Source organism: Anopheles arabiensis, chromosome 2 (genome assembly GCF_016920715.1).
Source record: "Anopheles arabiensis isolate DONGOLA chromosome 2, AaraD3, whole genome shotgun sequence".
In the NCBI taxonomy this organism is placed as follows: Eukaryota; Metazoa; Arthropoda; class Insecta; order Diptera; family Culicidae; genus Anopheles; species Anopheles arabiensis.
In genome coordinates this window covers 46,643,215-46,665,908 of record NC_053517.1, presented here as the reverse complement: position 1 = coordinate 46,665,908, position 22,694 = coordinate 46,643,215, and the positions used below count along the sequence as shown (strand labels likewise).

Below are 22,694 nucleotides of genomic sequence, written 5' to 3'. Positions count from 1 at the left end.
TATCGAGACAGTTCTCCCATCGCCAACTGCGACGGGCACTGTCACCGAACGCGGGAAACTTGATCATTTAAGCGCCATTTCGCATTTGGGCCAGCAATCATTTCAATGCCAGTTTTGGCACAGTTAGATTAGGCTTGCGATTCGCGATTGGTTTGCTGATTTCAACGCTGGAGCGAAGGAAGCAAAACAAGTTCAATCAAATGTGGGACGGTATTATCATAATCGCGCTCTTTATGGTTAAAATGCTAAAGGAAACGAGACGATGGAAAGATCGTCCCTCTCGTTTTTATAGTCAGTTTGGCAATAGAAATCCACTCACAAGAGAATTATGAGAAATGTGTTAAAATGTTTGTTTTATTTGGAATTTTTTGATTTCACACTACATTTACGGGCTTTTCCATGGGTCCATGATGCATTTTTTGCAAAAAAAAATCCGTATTGGCATTTATGTAGCTTCCGTATTATCTCTAGGAATGGTTTAGTATTACTGCTAGGGCTAGTTTTGTTAATAAAACTTTAATTGACAGGTTAATATAACTTTAAAGGGTTAATCTAGATTCAGAATTAACTTCGGAGTCAAAACCTAGAACCTAGAGGAGTTTAAAATCTGATTCAGATCTAAAAGTGGTAGCGGATCTTTGTATCTAAAATTCATCTTAAAATACGATATAAGACCTTAGCCATTATTTCTTCAATTCTTTTAAAATGCCCTTCTTATGTTATCGAGTGACATCTAATTTTATCAGTATGTTAATGTTAGACAAGATCAAATTAATAAAAATATACTATTGATGCTATTTTTCTAATTGAAGCTTTAAGACAATGACAGCGATCAAAACAACGTTTTATTCGAAGATCAGAAGCTCCTGAATTGGTTTTTTTCTTCGTTTATAAGTGTTTTACGACACTTATTCAGAAATTACGAAGTTATCATTATTTTCTTAAATCATTTTTTTTCAATAGGAATTAGTAATAAAACTATTGTTTATTTGGTGTATTGCCCCAGCACCCCAAAGACACAACACTGGACGAAGCAATGTTTTATGAAACGCAAGTCAAAATAGAACAAAAATTAACAACTCATCGATGTTTTGATCGATGCTGTTTGGCAAATAGAAACCATTCCCAAGAACTTTTATTGCAAAACTATCCCGTCAACTAGCATACGTGGGTGTGTGTGCATCGGTCTTGGCTGGTATTTCAATGCAATTGCACGCGCAACTGCACGGAAATTAATGGACAACTCCTATCGAGCAGATGCCTCGCCATATCGCCTGATAGGCAGAGAAAAGCCGTCCCGAGCTGTAGCTGTAAATGCAAATCGGTGTTTACATCGCTTCGAACCAGCTCACGATGCTTTTGTGTATGTGTATCTTGTAATTTCCTAGCTGCCCTGCATCCCATCTAATGCATCGACACAGTCGTTTGCTGGTTTCTTTTTTTTTTGCGAGAATGCCAGATGCCAACGATCGAGATTGAGAAGGTGATGGGTTGATGCAAATCATCATCCCAATTGTTTTGCCCTCCACCATTAACCTAGATTGATTTACGGACGGTGGAGCGCTTGATTCGATTCCCCATCCACCCTGACGACCGGGAGATGGGAGGCATTGTACGATTGGAGCTACCGAAAAAAAAACCAACCACACAACAACACGCCATCGGGCAATCGGGCAGTAGGCAACAACAATACGCAACAACACGCCCCCTCCTCCCTTTTCTATTCAATTCCCTTCATGTGTCCCGCATGCCAGTCATTGTTCTCGGCTCGTCTAATGATGATGGATTCTGAGGTCGCTTTCCTCATCGGCCCCGTACTACGCTCTCCACAGCGTTTTATCTGCCATCTTGCAAATGAGCCACGGTTTGAGACTCGCCCCATTCCGTGCGTTCAGAGAGTTCGAAACCTGCCAATAAACAGTAACAACAATAGCAGCCGTATGGCAGTCTAGAAACCTCCATCCATTATAATATTTATTAAACACACCAAAAAAAATCCCCTCAACAACCGTTGTCGGTCAAGGCCTGCCTGTACCACTTATGGGCTTGGCTTTCAGTAATTGAGCAGGATAGTCAGTCCTACGTATGGCGGCACGGTCTATGACGGGCATGTTGTTAAGTCGTACGAGTTGACGACTGTACTACGAGACCGGCTCAACGCCCCTCACACGCACCGAAAGTATAATTGAGTGGAGCAATTGGCAGCGAGAATCAATTATCACACACCGCGCACACCGGATCGATAAAAATGGCCGTAACACAATAGGGACTTGTTGTGCGTAGTAGTTGCGCGGTTATTATTGCCATTGCCATCTTTCGCGAACATTCGGGTTGAAGTTGTGTGGACTTGATCCAAAACTTTTCCATCCATCTTTTTTTGTGTTTGTAGTGAAGATGGGATGACAATCAGGATCGAGAGATAGAGAGAAAGGCATCGGATGAGTAACAGCAACAGCAGCAGCTGCGTCACGTTAAGCGCACTGACGTTGTCTATTGTTTTTTTTCTTCACGATGACGACGACGTTGGCACATAAACTCAAACTGTGGCCATAAAGCAGTGTGCTGCGTCTGGCGATGACGCACCATCCTAATGCCGGTCGAGTAGAGGCTGCTGCCAAAGACAAATATTTACCAGTTTTGTAAAACTTTCAGCTTATCACCGACCGCTACCACCGGCACTACCCGACTTGTGCCGGTGCATCACGTTGCTACCGGTGTGATTCCCGAGTGTGTGTGAAGTGCTCAAGACCGCTCCGGAAATCTCCCTGACGTCATACTGCAAACGGTGGCAGCAGCGAAACCCCCTGCCGTGCCAATGGCATGAGACGTTTGGCATTCGATGGGAATTCAATTCAATTACAGACCCCCCCACCCTACACTATCCTTCCCAGAGGTCACGCCATCAACGTCGGACAGTAGCAGCAGACGGACGTAAACACTTCGTTGCATCGTTTCCTGTTTCCCCCAATCCCTTTCTAGCTGTGATAAATTAAGCCTCAGCACACACGCAAAACGAAAACCCCATTAACACCGATCGATTGAGCGCTTTCGGTACCATCCGGACAGGACACGGTCAAATAGATTTTTAACACCCTTTGAAATCGCGCCAGACGAATCGCCACTCGTCAGTTTTGGTTTTACTACTTCAGCTCACGGGTAAAGGGCGAGACTACTCCGGTGGGAAGATTCTTGTTCCAATGCGCTCCCGGAAAAAAACCCTTGAACACGCTGGCACAGTGACAAGTGACCGGGAAGGAAGGAAAAAAGAACACGACTTCCATCACGACCAGTTCATCATCTCACAGTTCCCAGCGCACTGTGTGACGGATCGGAGCGGAGGTTCGTGTGTGAGATGTTTCGCCAAAATTGCTGCCATTCGCTGGCAGCATTTTGGCCATTTCCCACGGGTTGGAGGGACCACCGGATCCCGCTCCGAGGTGTATATCCACCCTGCCACCACGTGACAGAGTCATGTTTTATGAGTCTTTCCTGCAGTTTTGTTTTTTGGTTTTACTTTGCGCTATTTCTCTAGGTTTCGGTGCGCTCTGGTGTGTTTTGACACACGCCGTTGGACGAACCATTAACCCGACGGACGAACGACGCCTTTGCTTTGGCGCTTCCACCCTGAAGGACGCAGGCCATTGGAACGCGAACGGAATTGTCAAAAAAACCTATTCCCTCCCCCTCGGTAGTGTGTACGTGCCCTGTTGATGACACTGGGACACAACGGGGCACTGTTGCACGCTGGTCAGCCAACCGGTGAAGGTTATCGGTCTGGCTGGCTGTCGTCTGACTCTCTCGGCCCTTTTCGCTCACTGTCACCGTACTGCAGTTGGGGGTTGAGTTTTTGGTTTTGATGTTGTTGTAGGAAGCTGTCTGTCTATTCTCGTTTTTTTGGACATCTCTTTCCTGTGACAACATCGCCCCTCTAGACCTCACGCTCGCCATGAGGGTGTCCCAGTGTCATTAATTACAAACATCGAGCACTTTTTCAGCGAGAGCCTACCCTTGCTCGAGAGCTCGGGCTGGCGTCACATACTTGGGCAATGGAATGAAGTGTGGGCACAAGTGCTTCACTGTCGTTACGTTTTGTTTTGTGCGCAACGTTTATGAAGTGGTGGTGCTGCTGCTAGTATATTTTTCTAGGACAAATGTTACGATGAGGCACCCGCACGGACATGGTGATGGTGGTGGTGGTTTTGGTTTGAAAGTGGAACTTCAAGGCACTACTGCCCTAGGGTTCAACAATTTTAAGCGGTTGACTGGATTGATTGATGATGATTTGCGACCATTTCGATTAGCTGTTTGTGGTGAGGTAATTCTTTCATTGGCTTTAAACTCCATGTACGAAACATGGAAATTCAAGGCTAACCTTATGACCTAGCAGAGCGCAAAAGACCAAGTCGTCTACGGTTGATATCCAAATCAAAATGTTTGCTTATTATGACTCTTTTCTGTTCCATGACCTGACCTCCCGTGCAGCGTTCGATTGATATCAATTTAACAACTAATTACATTCAAACGAGTCTGGTAATCACAAAAACGTCTTCAGTCTGTAAAAGTCTAGAAACTGTGCCAACTCCTAATTTACTGTGACCATTACACAAAAAAGTTCCATAGTTCCAATAATTCATCTATCTCGACTTTCTTACTCATTCTCAGGAATTGAGATAGATGAATAATGTTATGATGAAGTACCTCAATAAGGTTATTGAAATGTTTGTTGTAAAAGAGCATGTAAGCTAAGTAATATGTCGAAATTAAACGGATGTTGATGATGCGGGCGGTTTCGGAAAGATGAAGAAAATCAGGACACGGATCAACGTATTATTCAAGCTTTTTTTCAACATCCAAACAAAGATACCCCAAATAAGTCATGTCGAGTGAGTGAGTTGTTAATATGCCGCAAAGAGGTAAATCGCAAACGATCTCTCTCTTTGAGATGATTTACTCAACTTCTTTCTCCACAAAATAAAAGTCACACACTCATTCGAACACTAAGAATTTGTGTACCAAAAACCATCATAACTTCAAAATTCAAACTCTATAGTAACATACAAATTCAAAACAATGTGTTTTCCAAGAACTTCCAATAACTTTGGTGCTAGCGAATCAGTTCATTTTTATTATCATTTGTATAATTTATCTAATAATAGCTTTGCGCCTGCGCTTACACTAATCATTCGACGAATAACAATATACGTCATTTTACTACATTAAACTTTACTCTATCGTATATAATCAAGAACTTTGCCTCACCAACCAACCCCATCACCTCACGGAACAAACTTATTTAATTCATCCCAATTCTTTCCGCTTTTCGATCATCGTCCAAACTGAATGAGATTGCCGCCCTCCGCCCCAATTATCGCCACCGGCCAATCTCTTCCAAATGGTTCCAACCGCTCATTCTTCCATTCTTCAATTAAGTTTATCTCCCAGCAGGAATCGCCGCAACAGTGCAACGACGTGTGCATTGTGCACGCCCGAGGGCCGATAAACTTTACGTCTAATGATTATGAATTGTACAAAAAAAACGCTCTCTCAGTCCCGATCAAACGCTGTTGATAAACCCCTCCCGATACGGCAAGTTCCATTCCCTCACGACCAACGGCGCAGACACTCACTCACTGCTGCGAGTGACTTTTGCTAATCTTACCAGGAGCCATCTCGCATTCCACTCAGCCAACCATCCCGCCTTCGTAGATATGTTAGTAGTTTGAAGTTAAATTTAATTCCAAGTCATTTCACTTCTGGCCTTTCTTCCTTACCTTCCATCCAGTGCAAGCACAAAACTAAAAGACTGCCAACAGATAAGGATGTCAACGTCAAGAACAGAGACAACAGTAGCAGCATCATCGCCGTCATCATCATATTCTGCACTAGCCCGGGCTAAGAACCTTGCCGGTGCCGATTTGGGAAAGCGATTACGAAAAGTAACGACCACACGACTGTCCGAATGTTTCCGACGGCACTGCAAACCCTGCGATCGATAAGAACATCATCCCGGGACGGTATTGGCTCTTAAAAACTAGAACGTAGTATGCTGGTGACTGTAGTGTAGAGTTATCTTATCGTTCGAGCGACAGCAGAAAGACATTCCGGTTGACCGATTCGATTGATTCGCACTTACCGATAAAGGTTGAAGTTGCATTTTCATTGGGAATCCCTGTCCCGGAGGAGAACGGGCAAAGGATATTGACTGAGCCTAAGGACTGAGACCTGGCACCTGGCAGGTATTGGGATAATTGCACCGGAAAAACGTTCCCCGAAAATCTCCGGTCGCCATGGTTTGCCGCTCGACAGCTGTCGGATGAGGATCGAAAGGTAAAAGTATGATAAAGCTTTCCGAGTTGGGCTTTCGATCGATCGATCGAACCATGGCAAAAAGGTTCTAAACAACAAGCCAATCCTATTAGCTGCTGATGCTGGAGCGTGGAGAAGAGCGTGCTGAACCGTAAAAGCGTCATCCAGCCGCGGGGTAAATCTTTTCCCATAAACCTGACTACCCGCGTGGGCCGTGGCTGGGCCGGGCCAGGCAGCCTCTCTGTTGTTAAATCCTTCCTCCCACCGTGCTGTTACGCCAGCAGCTCAGAAAGCATAAGGAAAGTGATAAAAATGGAAAATGGGAAAGATTGTGCTGCGACCCTTGGCCTCTCTGTGGCTGTAGAACCCGCTGCTGGTGCTGCTGGGCCTGGTAGGACGTAGGGCGAGCGCGTATAAACTAATAAAATAAAAGCGAATGAAGCAAATGTGGGCCACACCGTACCATTCCGGTTGTTTCTGCCTTTTTTTTGCCAGAAGATGTGTGGTGGTGATGGTGGGCTGGCTGCTCCTTTTCCATCGTGTTCATGCGGGTGCGTCGTACGTGTCTCTAACATCACCGAGACGAAGACGACGAAGGGAGTACACCATATAAGTGCAGTGTGATATTTCGGAACTTTGCCTTGCTGCTCCTTTTTGGCTGGATTATGGTTGAGGCCCCTATTTTCTCTTGCCGCGCTATATGCTCCCGGGAGAGTTTAAAATAATAACAATAAAACGGATTTTTATATGCAGCTCGCGCGCACTGTGGAAGAAAAGTCGTTAGACGGTACGGGGCGCACGGTATGCTTAGCCGTGTACCGTTGTGTTTAGTGCATGCTCTTTCAGTCGACGTTCGTGTGTGTGTGTGTGTGTGTGATGTTTTATACCCTTCATACCGAATGTTGCTTCGCCGAAACTTTGCTATTTTGTAGTTGTTTTATATCTTTGTGTGGTGCAAAAGTTTTATATTGGATGGCTTTTGCATTTTCGGTATGTTGGGATCGGGATTTTAGCAGTTAAAGTTAAAGGAAGTTTTCCTGCTAAAGAACGACGAACGTCTAACAAATGGCTGACTCGAAATTGGGTTAGTTTAAGTTGAGCAAACTTGTTGGCGTTGTTGAAATTGAAAGACTTTGCGACAGGTGCATATGAACGTTTGAGAGTTTCTCTGTAAACTCATGTACTGTGGGAAGGTTCTTAAAATAGTTCAGATCACGCTCAACTGTCGTAATTATACTGAAAATTGTACAAATCATATTTTGTTTGCTTCTTTATCGCATACATTTCACTCTACTCGACTAATTAAAAATTAATTTGTCCAGTTTTCATCAACCTTCAAAGGTGCTTACAACGAACTGCAATTTCGTATGAAGTTATGATGTTTCTGCAACCCTTGTACTACCTTCCTGGAACTAATGTTGGCATCGACAGGTAGTTAATTGTTCCAATAGATACTTATATTTCAAGCTAAAGCGAAGGTAAAGGTGGCTTTATCAATGCAGCTAAAACAGCATTAGATTAGTACAGAGGAAAGGCCTGTATGGATGGTACTATCAAAATTATGTCAACGTCCTTTCATGCGAAGATTGTATTGACGTTTCTTTCCTTTTAAATTTATTTCAAAATTAAAGTTATTCACAAATATTTGTTAAGTCAAAAGTAATTATTTTCTTACCAAAAAATATTCAATCATGCAATTTTTTAAAAGATTTTATTTTAAAACATGATTCCATGTTTTTGATACTTCACCGAATGATTCACAACCTATCCACCTGTACTATCGTTCCTTTTTATCGTAAACATCAGCTTTAATCGGGTCGGAGGTGAGTTTGGATACAATGAATCATTTAATATTTCCAATAAATGGTACGTTTTACTTTTAGAATAAGGTTTAGGAAAAATAAAGATACATGATGCAAAATTTGCCTTTCTCATTGATGAAAGGATAAAACTCAAAATGTTATTAAGATAAAATATTACCACGAAGCTCATCGCAACCGAAGGCACTGACATGAAATGGATTTAAAACTTCTTTGCTTTAATAATCAAATGATCTTCTGCAGACTCTGCCATTAATAATTAATTATTTTTTATTATTTGATTCTCTTTTATTCATGGAAACAAATCCTGTATCCTGAAATTTTTCGAAGAATGTCTCATATGAATGAATGAATTAGAATCACATGAAATTATTTCTAAAAATAAACAAATCTTCAGTATTGCATTTATTGTTGATGATAATATTGTATAAAATATATAAAATGCTTTTTGAAAGAGATCATAAATTAGGATACAACATAAACATAATAATATGTAAGAGAATTTAGAATTAGAATAAATGTTTAGAATAATAATAAATAATAAGGAAAAAATACAAAAAAAAACAAAACACAAGAATAGCTTAAAAAGTTCTCAGTGTATGTCAACCATTCCCAAATGTATGATATCAAATGAATTTTTAAACAGTTTTGTTAGCTTCATCCTTACTAACTCTACAAAATTATTCGTGCTTAGTAATATGTGCTTGGCCGCTTTTTGTGAATTAAAACAAATGTTTCGAGCATCTCACGTTAAAACAGTCCATCGATGAACGATGAAACCAACGATGAAAGTCAAATCCCGATTCCTTGCCTTTGCCTACTTTGCCAACATTCGCCTTCATTCGGCATTATGTGCAAAGTTCAACATACTATCAGTGTATCCCAAATCAAACGCCTTCGGGGCCGTCATTGGGACCGTCGAGATCAACTTGAATGATGAAGCAGCAGCATCAGCAGCTGGAAGGACAGACGGACGGTTTCCTCGCAATCAGATTCTCGAATTTTATGTTGCCAGTATGCATGGCTAACTTCGCAGTGAAAGAGCGTCGTCTGATCCGTCTTCTGTTCCTTTTTTATTTTAACCCATACACACACACACACACGCAAAAAAAGAACATTTTCAACGGCAGAAGCCAGATCGGCCCCGGAGGAGTTTATCGCTTAATTTATCTTACTCTGTCTCTCGTCCATCGCTTCGTCGCTCATTTCCTGCAGAGTCCAGGAGGGCTCCTGAAGGGCTCCTGGATGGCCACAGAGGGAAGAGGGAACGGTCACACCAACACACTCTACTGGGGCTGTGGCTCGGTTGTGTTAGTGTGCATGCTCCACCAGGGGAGAACTACCACGCCCGATGACGTTAAAGGGGGACAATCGTTGGAAGCGCGCATGCTACCCGGAAACCAGCTGTTTTGCTGCCTGTCGGCCCTTTCCTTTACCTTGTCCCTTCCCTCTCTTGTTCCACCCTCCCTTGTCTGTCAGTCTGCGCTGGTTATCCTCCCCACCCGGCTTTTCATTTGGTGGTTTTGGTAGCACCGGCTGATTGCGAACAATTGCGCATCATCCGCTGGCGCACCGAACGAACGGAACGAAACCGAACGTACGTACGAACCCGATTCCGAAGCTCCAGCGAAAATACGCTCACTTATACGTAAACGGAGCAGCCCTTAGAGGAGGATGAGGAGGGTGGGGTGAGGGGGGAGTAGGGCAGACATCTTTCGTCCGCCAGCCAGCTGGTGCGCGCGGTGGCCATTTTTGTTTTGATAAAAGCTCTCTCTTTCTCTCTCTCTCTCTCTCTCGCGCTTGTTCTCTTTCTCTGTTTGGTAGTGTGTAAGTGTATCGACAACTGTAGGGCTCACGCACACACACACACTAAAGCGAACTCTTGGCCAGGATCGATTCAACGTCGAGGTGTTTTTTGCAGAGTTTTCCAGTTGGCCACTGTGTGTGTGTGTGGTTATGTCTGAATTCCAAAGAGCTTCCCATACCCTTTTTCTGTGCTTTTCCACGAAGCGCATGAGTGTGTTAGTGTGAGCTTTGGCAAGGTCGACGAACGCGCAGCCAGAGGACGACATCCACCATTCCGGGAAAAATCCACCCTCAACCCCCACACACTATCGATCCCTAATCCCCTGAACCAAAACGGTTATTCAATTTGGAGTCAATTTAACATCCCCTTTACCTCAAAGGTAGCCCTTTTCATTCAAAGGCCATTTCCCAGAAGGTGTTGTTAGAGAGCGCACATCCACTTGCTGTAATTGTTGCAAAGCGAAAAGCGAAATCAAAAAGCATACGTAAAGCTTAATTTTCTGAGTTGAAAAGTCAGTACCGCATTCCGATTCCGCCATATGGAATCGCCGGGGAAGGGAGACACCAACCTATTCTCCGCCGGGAAAAAAAACAATTCACCTCTCCTCAAACGAATGGTAGTAAAAATGCTTCATCTCTCTTGAAGTGTTGTGACATAAAGTAAAGTGGAAGCCTTTCGCAAAATGGGATAATAAATAATAAATACAAAATTGCAACATTCAACTCGCACGAATTATAACTCATGAGGCGAAACATTAACTAACACACGAGAAAACGACTAATAAACATGAGATGACGGTTTTTAAATCACATTTAAACACAGTATCTTTATGCGCCTATTTTAATGCTCAATCCCTGATCTATTGCACACGCTAGACCATTGGATGGAACAATGACCCACGTTTTTTAAATGCTTTGGTTGAATTCTTTTTATTAGTTAGCTAAGAGCACGAACATCGTGTAATGCAGTATTAGGTGTCTACAATGACGATTAAAGAAGATTATGGCATTACAAATCATCTAGCCATGGCTATGGCATAACTTTAAGGACTCATTTACCATGTTCATACACCGTTACGGCATTGAAAATAAATACAATTTCCAATTTTTGTCTTTTGTCAAGCAAGTCAGTCTCTTTCGCCGTTTGTGGAGCGAATCAAAACAGTCTAATGTTTCTATATTCAAAATCAGGAGAGCATATAGAATCGCACAATTGCCCCTTCTATGTTTTAAGCCAACAAGCTGAATTTTCAGCCTGTCAGCGGTACAATATTGATCGTCCGGGTTCTATCCATTTGACAGTAACGCTCCGCCATATTGGATTTAACCATTAGTATACAAACACTTATGTACTTAAAAATAATGTATTTGTCTGTTTGAAATGGTTTATAGTAGATTAAATAAATTTTAAAATGTCGATTCAAACAATGTTTACACTTTCTTGACCAAATATTTATGCTTCAGCGAAAATATCATTCCTCCATGAGTTAACCGGATCGAACCTGCGATGAATCGACGTTTGTTTTCATATTTTTCAGGTTGAAATAAACTAGCCTGAAAATCTCGTTTGTCGTATGGTTTTCTCTGCACTGTGGACATAATTTCAGTTGCCAAGTGTCAAACTCTATATAACACAGCTGGCTAGTATCGTAAAAAAACCAAGGTCGTGAAATGGATAGGAAAACCCTTTATTTAAATTAAATTAAAGTTGTATTTGAATAATTTTGACACGACTTGAGAATTTTTCTGTTGAAATCGGTTGATGCTCATAAAGATTACAATTATTTTCGCTCCAACTGACATTTTTCCTCTGCAATATGTATGCTAATCGACAGGAAAAACGACAAACTGCACTTCCTTTACTTACCATTATTCTTTCCTTACACATCCCCTTCCCAGCAAAGCATAATAGCCGAACCAACAACCTGACCCACTTTATCAAGAACCGAGGCCCCCTTCACACACCCACGAAGAACGGATCGGACCAAACTCTTCTTACCTCCCTTGCGAACCCCAACCACCCTCGGAAACCAAAGGAAAAGAACAAAAAAACGACGATCCAATCCAACAACAAACCAACATCTTCATTTTGCGCACTGTCATCATCGGCGTGGTTCGGTGGGCGCACACTCCCTTTAAATCATTACGCACCAACACCAACCACCACCCACACATGTGTGAAGAAAACATAAAAATAAAACACCATTAAAATTGCGTTTTGTTTTAACCTTTTTTGCGATTATTATTTTCCTCTTTGATTTCGCTTCGCGCTTTTCTCCCGCTCCATATGCCAGCCTTTCTCCTCACAATCCTCCCTCACTCCAGCGTGCAAAAACAATGCGTCTTTTCGCTCCCCTTTCTTCCCACCCTGCTGATCATCACACACTATTTCCCTCCCTTGTACGATACATACTACACACACACAAACACATGCACATACACACATACACCGTCGATGATCATATGCAACTCGATCGTAACGTAAGCGACCGAACAAACCCACGGGCGGAGTTCCTCTTCTTGATTACTTTCTGTGTCACACACACACACAGACAAACGTTGGTTTTACAATTATTACGTTTGTATGTGTGCCTTTGTATGTGAGAATTCGGTTTCTATGCTATGCTGTGACGTTTGATCGTCTTCTGGAGTAGGAGTACAAGTAGTTTGGCGTGTTTGAGTTACAGTTTTTTCTAGTAATGTCCCCCAGAGGTTCCGGCGATTCCCCGTCCAGTCCGTTCGTCCCTGAACTCGTCCTCGGCGTATATATGTGTGTGTATATATATGTGCGTGTGTATGCGAATATGCATCGTTTGCCCTTTGTGTCTGTTCGTTTAATTAAATAATTAAATTATCATAATTTATACACAGATTACCTTATAGTGGTTCTTCTAACTTTTTTGCAGTGCTGTTCTTTTATTTTGCCGTGTGTTTTTTCCTCCGTTTGCCGTTCTTTGCTGCGGTTTTCTTTGTTTCGTTCCGTACCGTTTGCATTTACCTTTTGCGTTCCGTGCTTCGTTCGGAAATCATCACATTCCTGTTGTTTTTACTTCCTTTTACTACAGCTTTTCATTCTTCATCTTTCCCGTTTCTCTCGTTTCTGTTCTCGATTAAATTCAGTTCCGTTTTGACACTGCCCTACCCCTTCTCTCTCCCGAGCATTCTACTATTTATTATCAGTTGTTTTTTTCTGTTACTTTATGCTTAACGTTTACTAGTTATAGTTCTACAGTGTCAGTTGTTTTTTTTTCATCTTCCCTCGTTTCCCGTTCTTCTTCGTCTCTCTCACTGTTTTCTTTTTCACTTTTTTCACCATCGTTTTACCACCCAGTTGGTTAGTATGCTTGACACAGTATGCGCGCGATTGGAATTACTAGCTTTTCCTATGTTTCCTCCCCCTTTGTTTTGCCGAGCAATCGCATTCACCGTTGACTGAACTTTGACTTGATGTCCTTCCCCTTTGGCTTGTATTCGTCAACCCGTCCTCCCCCGTCAGTATCTTAGTATATGTACAGCGAACACGACACGACGGCCAAACGCAAGAAGCGGTCCACCAAAAAGCACACAAGGTTTACCACACAGACATACAGACACACTCACCTCTCTCTCTCTCTACCCCCTCTGCCGTACTGATCCTGTCCTGAGAAGGTGTGTGCTTTTGTTTTTGGCCTGTGTCTCTTTGACTCGTCGTTATCAATTTGTTATCATTAGTTTTGTTTGTTTTATGCTTTAGAGATTTTGCATACAATCCTATTCTACGCTTTACATAAGACTTGTTTGTTTTTGTGTGGTATTAGTCGCTTTTTCGAAGAAGAAAAAACAAAAAAGGTCGGAACAGAAACACTAAAAACATAACCCACTAGCAGCAGCCCTCGCCAAACAAAAAAAAACATCAACTAACAATTGCACTCCACCGCATTTGTCTTCCCATTGCATTAACGTTTCGTTCTAGTTACTGAAATATAGTATACTTGTCACGGCTTTTTTTTTGTTTTTGTTTTGTATATGTCTGAGAGAGTATATAATTTTGCATTGTATTGTTAGTTTTCGTACGCGACCTAGACTAGGAGAGAATGTGTTCGAGTTGTGTGTTTGTTTATTTTCAGTTAATTAGTCTGTGTTTGTTTGTTTTGTTTTCCGTTACCATTAACACCTTTGTTTTTGCCTTAGTTTGCCATTAATTTCTAGTCTGAATACTTCATTTGCTTAGTGTAGGAGTCAGTGTGAGCGTTTGTTGGGTTGCATTTTATGTTATTTGGTTATTTAGGAAATTTTCATTAGTTTCTGTTATTTCTTTTTTCTTTTTGGAAAACAAAAACTCAAAATCGAACATCCTCTATCGAACAGTTTGCGTCAGTAGGTTGTTGTTTTTTCCGAAACATGCATAGTACGTCGTTGTTTTTTTTCTCTCTTTTCTTTTGTTCCAGTTCAAGTTTTTTTGTTTATTGATTTTGATTAGTAGTTTGTTTTGTTTGCTTCTTGCTGTATAGCTGGTAGTGAGTTTGCTGCCCGCTCATATTACTGCTGTCCTATTATTATTACTGGGTTAGTTTTTTTTTTTGCAGCGATCATGCAACAATAACATGTTAAATATGCACATTGTTTACTTCATGTTTTTACCTTTACTATGTTACCGTACCACCGCTATCCGTACCCTATATTTACCCTCTCGCTACCTTCGTTCGCTAAAGCACAACGTCGCCTATACAATAGTGGGTCGAAACGTAAGCCATTAGTAGCAGAGCTGATCGGTAAAACAACGCGCACGGGATATAATATAGGTGTTCGGGTTCGGTGCCGACAACTTGGGGGGCAGCGGTGGGTAAAAAACAACAACCCAGGAACAGGCGAAGTTCAAGGAATGATGCTGCTGTTTGGAACACTGGACAGGCATATGCAACATGGAGCTCATAAAGAAAGGATCAACTTTGCAGAGAAATCAATTTGCCTGGGGAAAAATGGAATTATTCGATCAGAATTCCACCGTACCTTATCGTAACCCCCACCCCGACCCGGCGGTATGGCAATGTTCGTCTATCACAATAGAAACAGGTTAACACACTAGAAGAAATCAGATCGGGGCATCAGTTCGTCGGAGAGTGAATGGTGCCAACACAGGCGAGGAACTCTTTTTGAAGGGGGAGGCTTTGTGGTGGGAAACCCCTTACACATCTGCACGGGAGACACATCAATACACGCACGAAACGAGAACGACAGCGATAACCTGGTGAAAATCAAAAGAGGAACTCTACTGCGGACAACCCCCCGGGGGGGACTGCACAACTGGACCACCAAAACAAAAACTTGGAGAAACAAAAAAAAGCACACACACGCATAAACCTTTGGACGGGAACAAAAGCCGCGAAAGAAAACGAACCCCCACCAAAAACACTCTCTAATGACTGTCTCGCCTATAACAACAGAACAGAACGTTGAACACGAGCTGCGCTTCTTTCTTTTGTTGGAACACAGAATTGAGAGCAAGATAATAGATTTTTTGTTTGTTTGTTTCATTTTTCAATGTTTTTCGATTAGTTTTTACTAAACGGGGGGCGTTTGTTTTTAGCTAGGTTTCTTCGTTTTTATTTTCAGTTCATGACTCCGCATTTTTCTTTGTATTACGTTACGCTTGCGCCTCCTGTCTCCTGTCTTCTTCTCCTACTTTATCCTCCATTACCACCGCTTACTACTCAACTGCCGTTTTCAATGTTTGTGTGTGTGTGTCTAATGTGTTATTTTTTGCTTTCTTTGCTTTTCTATTACAAGTTCATTTCCGTCTCAGGGTTGCTGCTTGTTTTTTTTTTTACTAAACGTACTTCTTTGTTTTGCTTTAGTGTATCGCGAGTTACATGCAAAGTTTACAGTTTTTTGCCTGTCCACTCTTCCGTTAGAGGGTTTGTGTGTGTTGTGTGGGTTTTCATGAGTAGAAACGAAAGGAATTTTGTTGAGGCTAGATATAGTTATGTTGCTTCTTCGCACATTTCTTCCGTTTAATACGTAGTATATATATATAGAGGTTTGTGTCCTGTGTGTAATGCGTATGTCTGTGTCTGTGTGTATAGATATATGTATATTTATCCCGTACTACCGTTCGATTAAAGCCAAACACTCACTAAACACGCCGGACACGTGCTGTCGTCCGGTTGTATTATTATTTTTCAGTTGGTTTTTGTTTTATCATCCTTTATCAACACCTAGGCAACATAAAAGTAGTCTACTCGCGCACCCACTCCCTCCCACATACAAACACACACACACGCGCACACAGTTGCGCCGTCCGCTAATCGGTTATGCTTGGAAAACAAAATCTACGACAAACATAAAACGGAAAACAAAACCGTCAGATGTGAATTTTGCGCGTGTCGCCTTCTCTAAAGTCATATATCAATTAGTCAATTAGCATAGCACTAGTGTTCTCTTCCCAAGACGGGGTGGGTGAGGAGAAGAGGCGTGAAGAGGTGTAGTGCTGGTACAATACCTTTCCACCATCCAACTCACCCTCCCCCCTCAGAGAGTGTCTCTTTGCGGTCAAAGTTGCGGTCGTTCCTTTAGTCGTTCCTCGTTTTTTTTCTTCTTCTTTTGTTTTAGCTGAAGTTATTATTTGGGAGTAAAAACTACTATCACATTTAAATTTGCAACAAAAAAGTTGCTGTCTATTTTTATACATGCTTGACGAGAGTGGCCGTCACCGCCAACGTCTCCTTCTTCCTCCTCTTCTTCTCTGGCTCCTCCTTCAACTACTGCATGCCCTTATCTCTTTGCAACTCTGGCACTCCTATCTAACTCGCCTTCTCTTTCTCTTTGCAGTGTTGGGCATTGGCGATTGGGCGAAAGAAATTTTCCATCTTCACGTGCTTGCAACATTGTTTCGTCTAACGACCAAAGTGAAATAATAATAATAATAATAATAATATTAATAATAATAAACAGAACAGAACAGAACAGCTTTGCCAGAAACAGAAAAAGCGCGAACGCGTTACAAACATCTCACTGAACTTCTTTTTCCCTCCCTGTCTCCTACTGCTCTTATCACTTGCCACCCCCACGCGTGCATACACACACACGCACGCGCGCACACCGGAAGGAACACACGTCAGCAACATTTTCATCCACCACCCGTTACCGATTGTTGTTACGGTTGTTGGCCCACCCCTTCTGCTTAGAATCACACGTTGTAGCAGGACACCTGCTGCATCGGGGGGAAAGCCGCCGTCATCAGCGGGGTAAAGCTGGAGCTCATCATGTACGGGTGGAGCCGATGGGAGGCGCGCTGGTGCTGCCGGTACTTGGCCGCAAACAGCAGCTTCTCGGACGCTTCGGCCGCTGCCGCCGCTGCAGCAGCGGCCGCCGCCACCGCAACCTGGTGATTGTGATGATGTTGCTGCTGCTGTTGCTGCTGATGATGCAGGTGTTGCTGCTGCTGATGATGATGCTGCTGCTGTTGCTGCTGCTGGTGCTGCTGGTGCTGCTGGCGATGTTGCTGTTGACGATGCTGTTGTTGCTGTTGCTGCTGCTGCTGCTGGGAGTGATGTTGCTGCTGCTGCTGCTGATGATGATGTTGCTGTTGTTGCTGTTGTTGCTGTTGCTGGTACTGTTGCTGCTGCTGTTGCCGTGCAGCTGCCAGCTTGTTGCAAGCCGCGAGATGCTCCGGACCGGCCGCGTGATAATCTCGCGGAATGGCCGCCGTCATCGAGCTCTTGTCCGGCAGGGTGGAGTTGGTAGTGCCGGCCCCACCACCGCCGTTCGCCGCCGCCTCCCACAGGCTGAGGTCCGTGCTGGGAATGCCGGTGGTGGTGGTGATGGTGCTGGTGGTGGTGCCGTTGGCCGCAACAACGCTGCTGCCGCCGGTGTTGCTGTGGCCTCGATTACTAGCGCTAGTGTTGTTACTATTACTGTTACTATTACTACTGTACACTGCACAGCCGCCGGCACCGGACAGCATCGCGTCCCGCTTGCCCCCGCTGCGGTAGGCGGAGGGCGGCGGCGGCGGCAGGTTGGCGGCGGATACGAGCCCGCCCGCCTTCATCGGGAGCGATTCGGGGCCGGCCTGGAAATCGCGCGGCACCGCCGCCGCCATTGAAGTCTTCTCGATGTCGCCCCAGCGGGGCCCACCACCAGCACCGCCGCCCTCGACCAGGCCACTGCTGACACCGTTCGCGGTGCTGCTGTTGTACACGGCGCAGCTGGCCGGCATCAGCAGCTGCTGCTGCTGCTGTTGCTGAAGCTGGTGTTGCTGCTGCTGCTGCTGCTGCTGGTGGTGTTGACTGATACCCGTATTACTTGCGTTGCTGCGCTTCATCGACGCGCTAGTGACACTTTTGGATTTGTTGCTGCTGCTGCTGCTGCTGTTACTGTTGCCGGTGTTGCTGGTGTTGTAGACGCTGTTGTTGTTGTTGTTGGACAGCTTGCTACCGTAGCTGCCCCCGTTGCGTACCACACTGCCAGCAACACCGGCAGCACCACCCCCGGAGCTGACGCAGTCCGCCGAACCCATGTGGTAGCGGCCCCAGTCGGAGGTTGTCACAGCTGCAGACTGCTGTTGCTGATGCTGCTGCTGCTGCTGAGACTGACTGTTGGTGAGGCTGTACTGGTTCGCGGACTGTCCAGCGAGATGCTGCTGCTGCGACTGGTGATGATGGTGGTGAGGTTGCTGCTGTTGTTGCTGGTGGCGACTGTGGTGCTGCTGCTGCTGCTGCTGCTGATGGTGATGCTGCTGCTGTTGCTGCTGCAGATGACCATTGACTGTGTTGTTGGCAGCAGCAGCATAGTGTTGTTGTTGCTGCTGCTGCTGACTGTTGACCGCTGACGAGCGATGCATTTGCCGCTGAACGTAATCGTCCAGCTGGAGCTGAAGGAACTGGTTGCTGGTGGAGACGGCAGCGGCGGCGGCTGCAGCCGCAGCCGCAGCGGCCGACGCCGACGACGACTTGTGAGCTGCGGTCACGGCACTCCGCCGGCTCGCGACAGAATCGACCGCGGCCGACGCACTGCTGGACGTGACGGCATTGCTGGCAACGCTGCTGCTGCTACCACTGCCGACGGCCCCCCCGTTGCCACCAGCCTTGGCCGCGATCGACGCACTAGAACTACGGGACGAATTTGGCATGTTGTTGATGAACGGGCTGCGCCGCTGACTCTCCATCTTGCGGAAGTAGCACGGATGGATCATCAGCAGCGGCTCCACCCGGGCACCGACCGGCGGCTTCGCCTGGTTCGGCAGCTCGTACTCCACGCTGCAGTCCACGTGCAGCGGTATGCTGAAATCCTTCTGCACCGCCGACATGTTGCTGGCGGCGGCTGCGGCCGCTGCGGCCGCCGCTGCTGCTGCTGCCGCGGCCGACAGCCGCGACGACAGATGGTGCAGCTGACTAGTGGCCGCGACCGGACTCTGTTGCTGCTGCTGCTGTTGCACGAGATGCTGCTGCTGCTGCTGCTGAGCCACATTTCTGCTGCCGCCGGTCATGTGGTCGTAGGTCGGATAGCACGCTGCCATGGCCATCGTGGGACACAACACACACTGTGATGTACGCGCACTCAATAAACGACACCCCGACACACGGCACACACTTATCTCTCTCTCTCTCTCTCGCTACTGTTGCGTGTTGCGGTGGTTCAACTCTGCTTTTTCATTTGGCACCGATCGATTATTCCACCGCACACACACACACATACACGTCACACTCGGGCGTAGATTCTAACACCTTTTTTACGCTCCGCACAAACGCGTTTGGTCACACTTTCATTTCAAATTACGGCTGGCCTTATTTCGTTTGCCAACGCACCAAACACACGGAACACCACCAAGAACACACGCACACACAACACTACTACTGCTGCTGCGTCGAATGCTGCAATTCTTTCACACCGACGGAGTAATCCTTGTGGTTGCTACGCACAACAGTGTTAATGGCTACTGCTGTGGTCTGCTGCTGCTGCTGCTACGATGTTGCTTGTGGTCAGTCTTCTGCTCCTTGCTGGCTGCTGCTGCTGCTGCTGCTGCTGTTCCTCAGTCTTCCGATTGCAATCGGCCGACGGGAATCTCTGGTACAACCGCCGTCGTCGAATTTGCCGTCGGGAGTTTGGCTTCCCTCGGTTCAGGCAAAAAGGTTTCTTTCCCGCTGTATCACACACTGTGCGTGAGGATTTGCTTATCACACACACACACACACACGCATTCAACACAACACCACAATGCAGAGCGTAAGGTGGTGGTCACAATGAAATCAGTGGTAAAACAAAAATCACACACTAGTGGCTGGAAAAACTTCACTTCTCTTCTGACTCAGCCGTGGCTTTTGAGATTTTACTTGAGATGATGGCGTTACGAAACAAAACTTTGCACTCGTTTTCTTTTCCGTGAGGTACACACTCCTTCCTCCTCTCTCGGTCGTGCTTCTGTTGCTGGTTGCTGCTCTGCTTGGGCCAAATTTTTACTTCAACCAAACTGTACAAAACTCACTGTTTTGCTCTTAGTTGTGCTGATTTTTTGCACCACTTTTGCCTTTCCCAACACCAAACATACACTCACCCACGCAGCCACACTCACTCACGGCAACCAATCGCTCTGGTAACGTACGGAGTGTGTGTGTTGCGACGTGGTTGCGTAGCCCTGTTGTTTTGCTTCGCTCTCCCTCAAAAACCGTTTCGAAGGACTCGGGAAGGACTATTGATTTTCTGCCTCTGCCAGCAGTGCTCCACACTCCACACTTCCTTCCAACACACAGAGAAATCCACGCACACACACACACTCTGCTATCACATGCACACACACAGCCTCTAGCTTGCTTTCTCTATCTTGCTCGCTCGCTTTGTTTCACTTCAACCTTTTTGTTGCTGATATTGTTGTATCGTGTGCTACACTCCGCTGCTAGTTCGGCCACACACTGTTTGCTCACTTGCTCCGAAAAACACTGCTCAACTTCCTCTTTCTTGCTCACTCACTCGCTCTCTCTCGCTCACGTGATCTCTCTTTCGTTTCTCACACACCCGCGGGGCCCTTTCCACCCTGTGGAAAAGGTACTTTCAGTCGTGTTGTTCTATCGAGCGCTCCGCAAGCGCTCCCGTGGAAGTTTCTTTTGCGAATGACGGCCCCGTCAGCCATTCGCAGCGGCACGACCGCTTTCGGAGAACCGTTTCGACTTCGGCGAACACACGCACACACACACACACGAGCGCACCGTGCTTTGTGTTGCATGTCGCACACGCACACCAGCCCGCCAGCCAATGAGCCCGTGAGCTTGCGTTCTCTCATTGCACTGCGTTCACGCGCCGGTCGGTAGCGCTCGATGACGTAGCAGCACGTAACGATGGGAATCCCGCCTGGTGGTGTGCGTGCCCGTACGCTGAAGTGGCAGAGCGCACGTTCCTTTCAAACGATTCCAGCTGATTTCAGTGACCAACCAACGCAGAGAATGGTGTGCACCACTACATGTGCGTGCGGGGTTTTTTTGTGGGCACGGCGAATGGTGCGCACACACACACTGTGCCCGAAAAGAAAGGCAGGGCTCGTAAACCTGGAATGGAAGTGGTTTTACTTTTTCAATTTAAAAGTCGTGATGCTGACGGGTAAAAGAGGCGCACAAAATACTTATTTTCTTAAGATTTTCTGTTTCTTAACTAAAACATTGAAACATTCATACATTAACGAAAGATTATTATTGTAGGTAACATTTAGCATATAATAACAACATAAAATTTAATACAACTTTTTCATGCGAATGTCCATCATATTTTAACTTTTCCATGGAAGCTGTAGGCAACAAAATTGTCAATGTTTTCAACCTCCCGGAATAACTGTACCCCTGGACTTCAGTTCCCATAATGCTGGCGGTATTATGCTACATCTGGCAAACCGCACACACGCACACACTCGCAGCTATGCTCAGGTCCAATTCTCTTGCTCAGTTCGTGTCTGTACACATTCGTAACATAGCCCCGGCAGCCTCTGCTGCTGCAGGTGGGAGCAGTGCGGCCGATAGCCGCTGCTCTCTTTCCCACTGCTCGCAGCACTATGGCAGGCTCATAAAAGTGTCATCTTCACGATTTGACCATCCAAGAGCCCGCCCGTCACGACCTGCTCCGCCCCACGAGGCGCACGAGCGACACAAGGGGTAGGCTGAAGATTTACTTTCTTTCTTTCTTTCCTTCTTTCCCTTTCTCGTTGCTGCCTCCCAATTTCTTTAGGCACGAAAAAAAAGAGCCAACCTCCGTCTTGGGCCGCAGGTACGGCGTACCGGAAAGCCATCCGCTCGATTAGTCGGCACTCTCTGATTCACATAATCGAGATGTCGTCATCCGTCCGCGCAGATTTCGCCTTTACCTTTACCTTCGGTCGTAAAATGAACCACAACAAAAAATGGAGGCCCGTCTACCCCTCTCAGATAACCCTTTCACTGGCGAACGGATGGTAGGGAGTCACAGGTACTCGTTTTCCAGGGCTAGCCTTAAGGGTCTGTTTTACTTTTAGGTGGAGTGCATGGGAGCGTTTGGGCACTGTGGAATGGCTTCCCCGAGTGATCGGTTTCCAAATTGCGGGAGGTCCAACGGATTTGGTGGTTTGTGGTCTTGGGTGTTCTTTTTGCACTTAATATTGGTCAGCTCAACCACGCATCTCATTGACGAATAGAATTATTGTTTATTTTTTATTCTTCGGCCAATGATAGAGAAAAATGCGGTGGTTGCAAACGGTTTAAAACATGATGAAAATACCTTTTTGTTTGCTTTTAAAAATACGACTTTGAAAGTGTTCGTAAGACCCTAGAA

General features: G+C 45.3%; 1 protein-coding gene and 1 long non-coding RNA gene across 2 annotated transcripts; one reads left to right on the top strand and one right to left on the bottom strand.

The window, feature by feature from the left end:
• The first annotated feature begins 5,567 nt into the window (after positions 1-5,567).
• On the top strand, positions 5,568-6,680 carry LOC120895271. The gene is made up of 3 exons (XR_005738305.1): positions 5,568-5,710; positions 5,783-6,327; positions 6,420-6,680. It is a non-coding gene; the product is annotated as an uncharacterized LOC120895271 (long non-coding RNA).
• A 6,144-nt stretch (positions 6,681-12,824) lies between these two features.
• LOC120906614 (centrosomal and chromosomal factor) lies at positions 12,825-21,391 on the bottom strand. The gene is made up of 2 exons (XM_040318451.1): positions 17,449-21,391; positions 12,825-17,352 (listed from the first exon to the last, which is right to left on the bottom strand). Exons 1-2 carry the CDS (start codon positions 19,429-19,431, stop codon positions 17,098-17,100), a joined length of 2,238 nt encoding a protein of 745 aa, XP_040174385.1. The 5' UTR covers positions 19,432-21,391; the 3' UTR covers positions 12,825-17,097.
• Between the last annotated feature and the right edge of the window lie 1,303 nt (positions 21,392-22,694).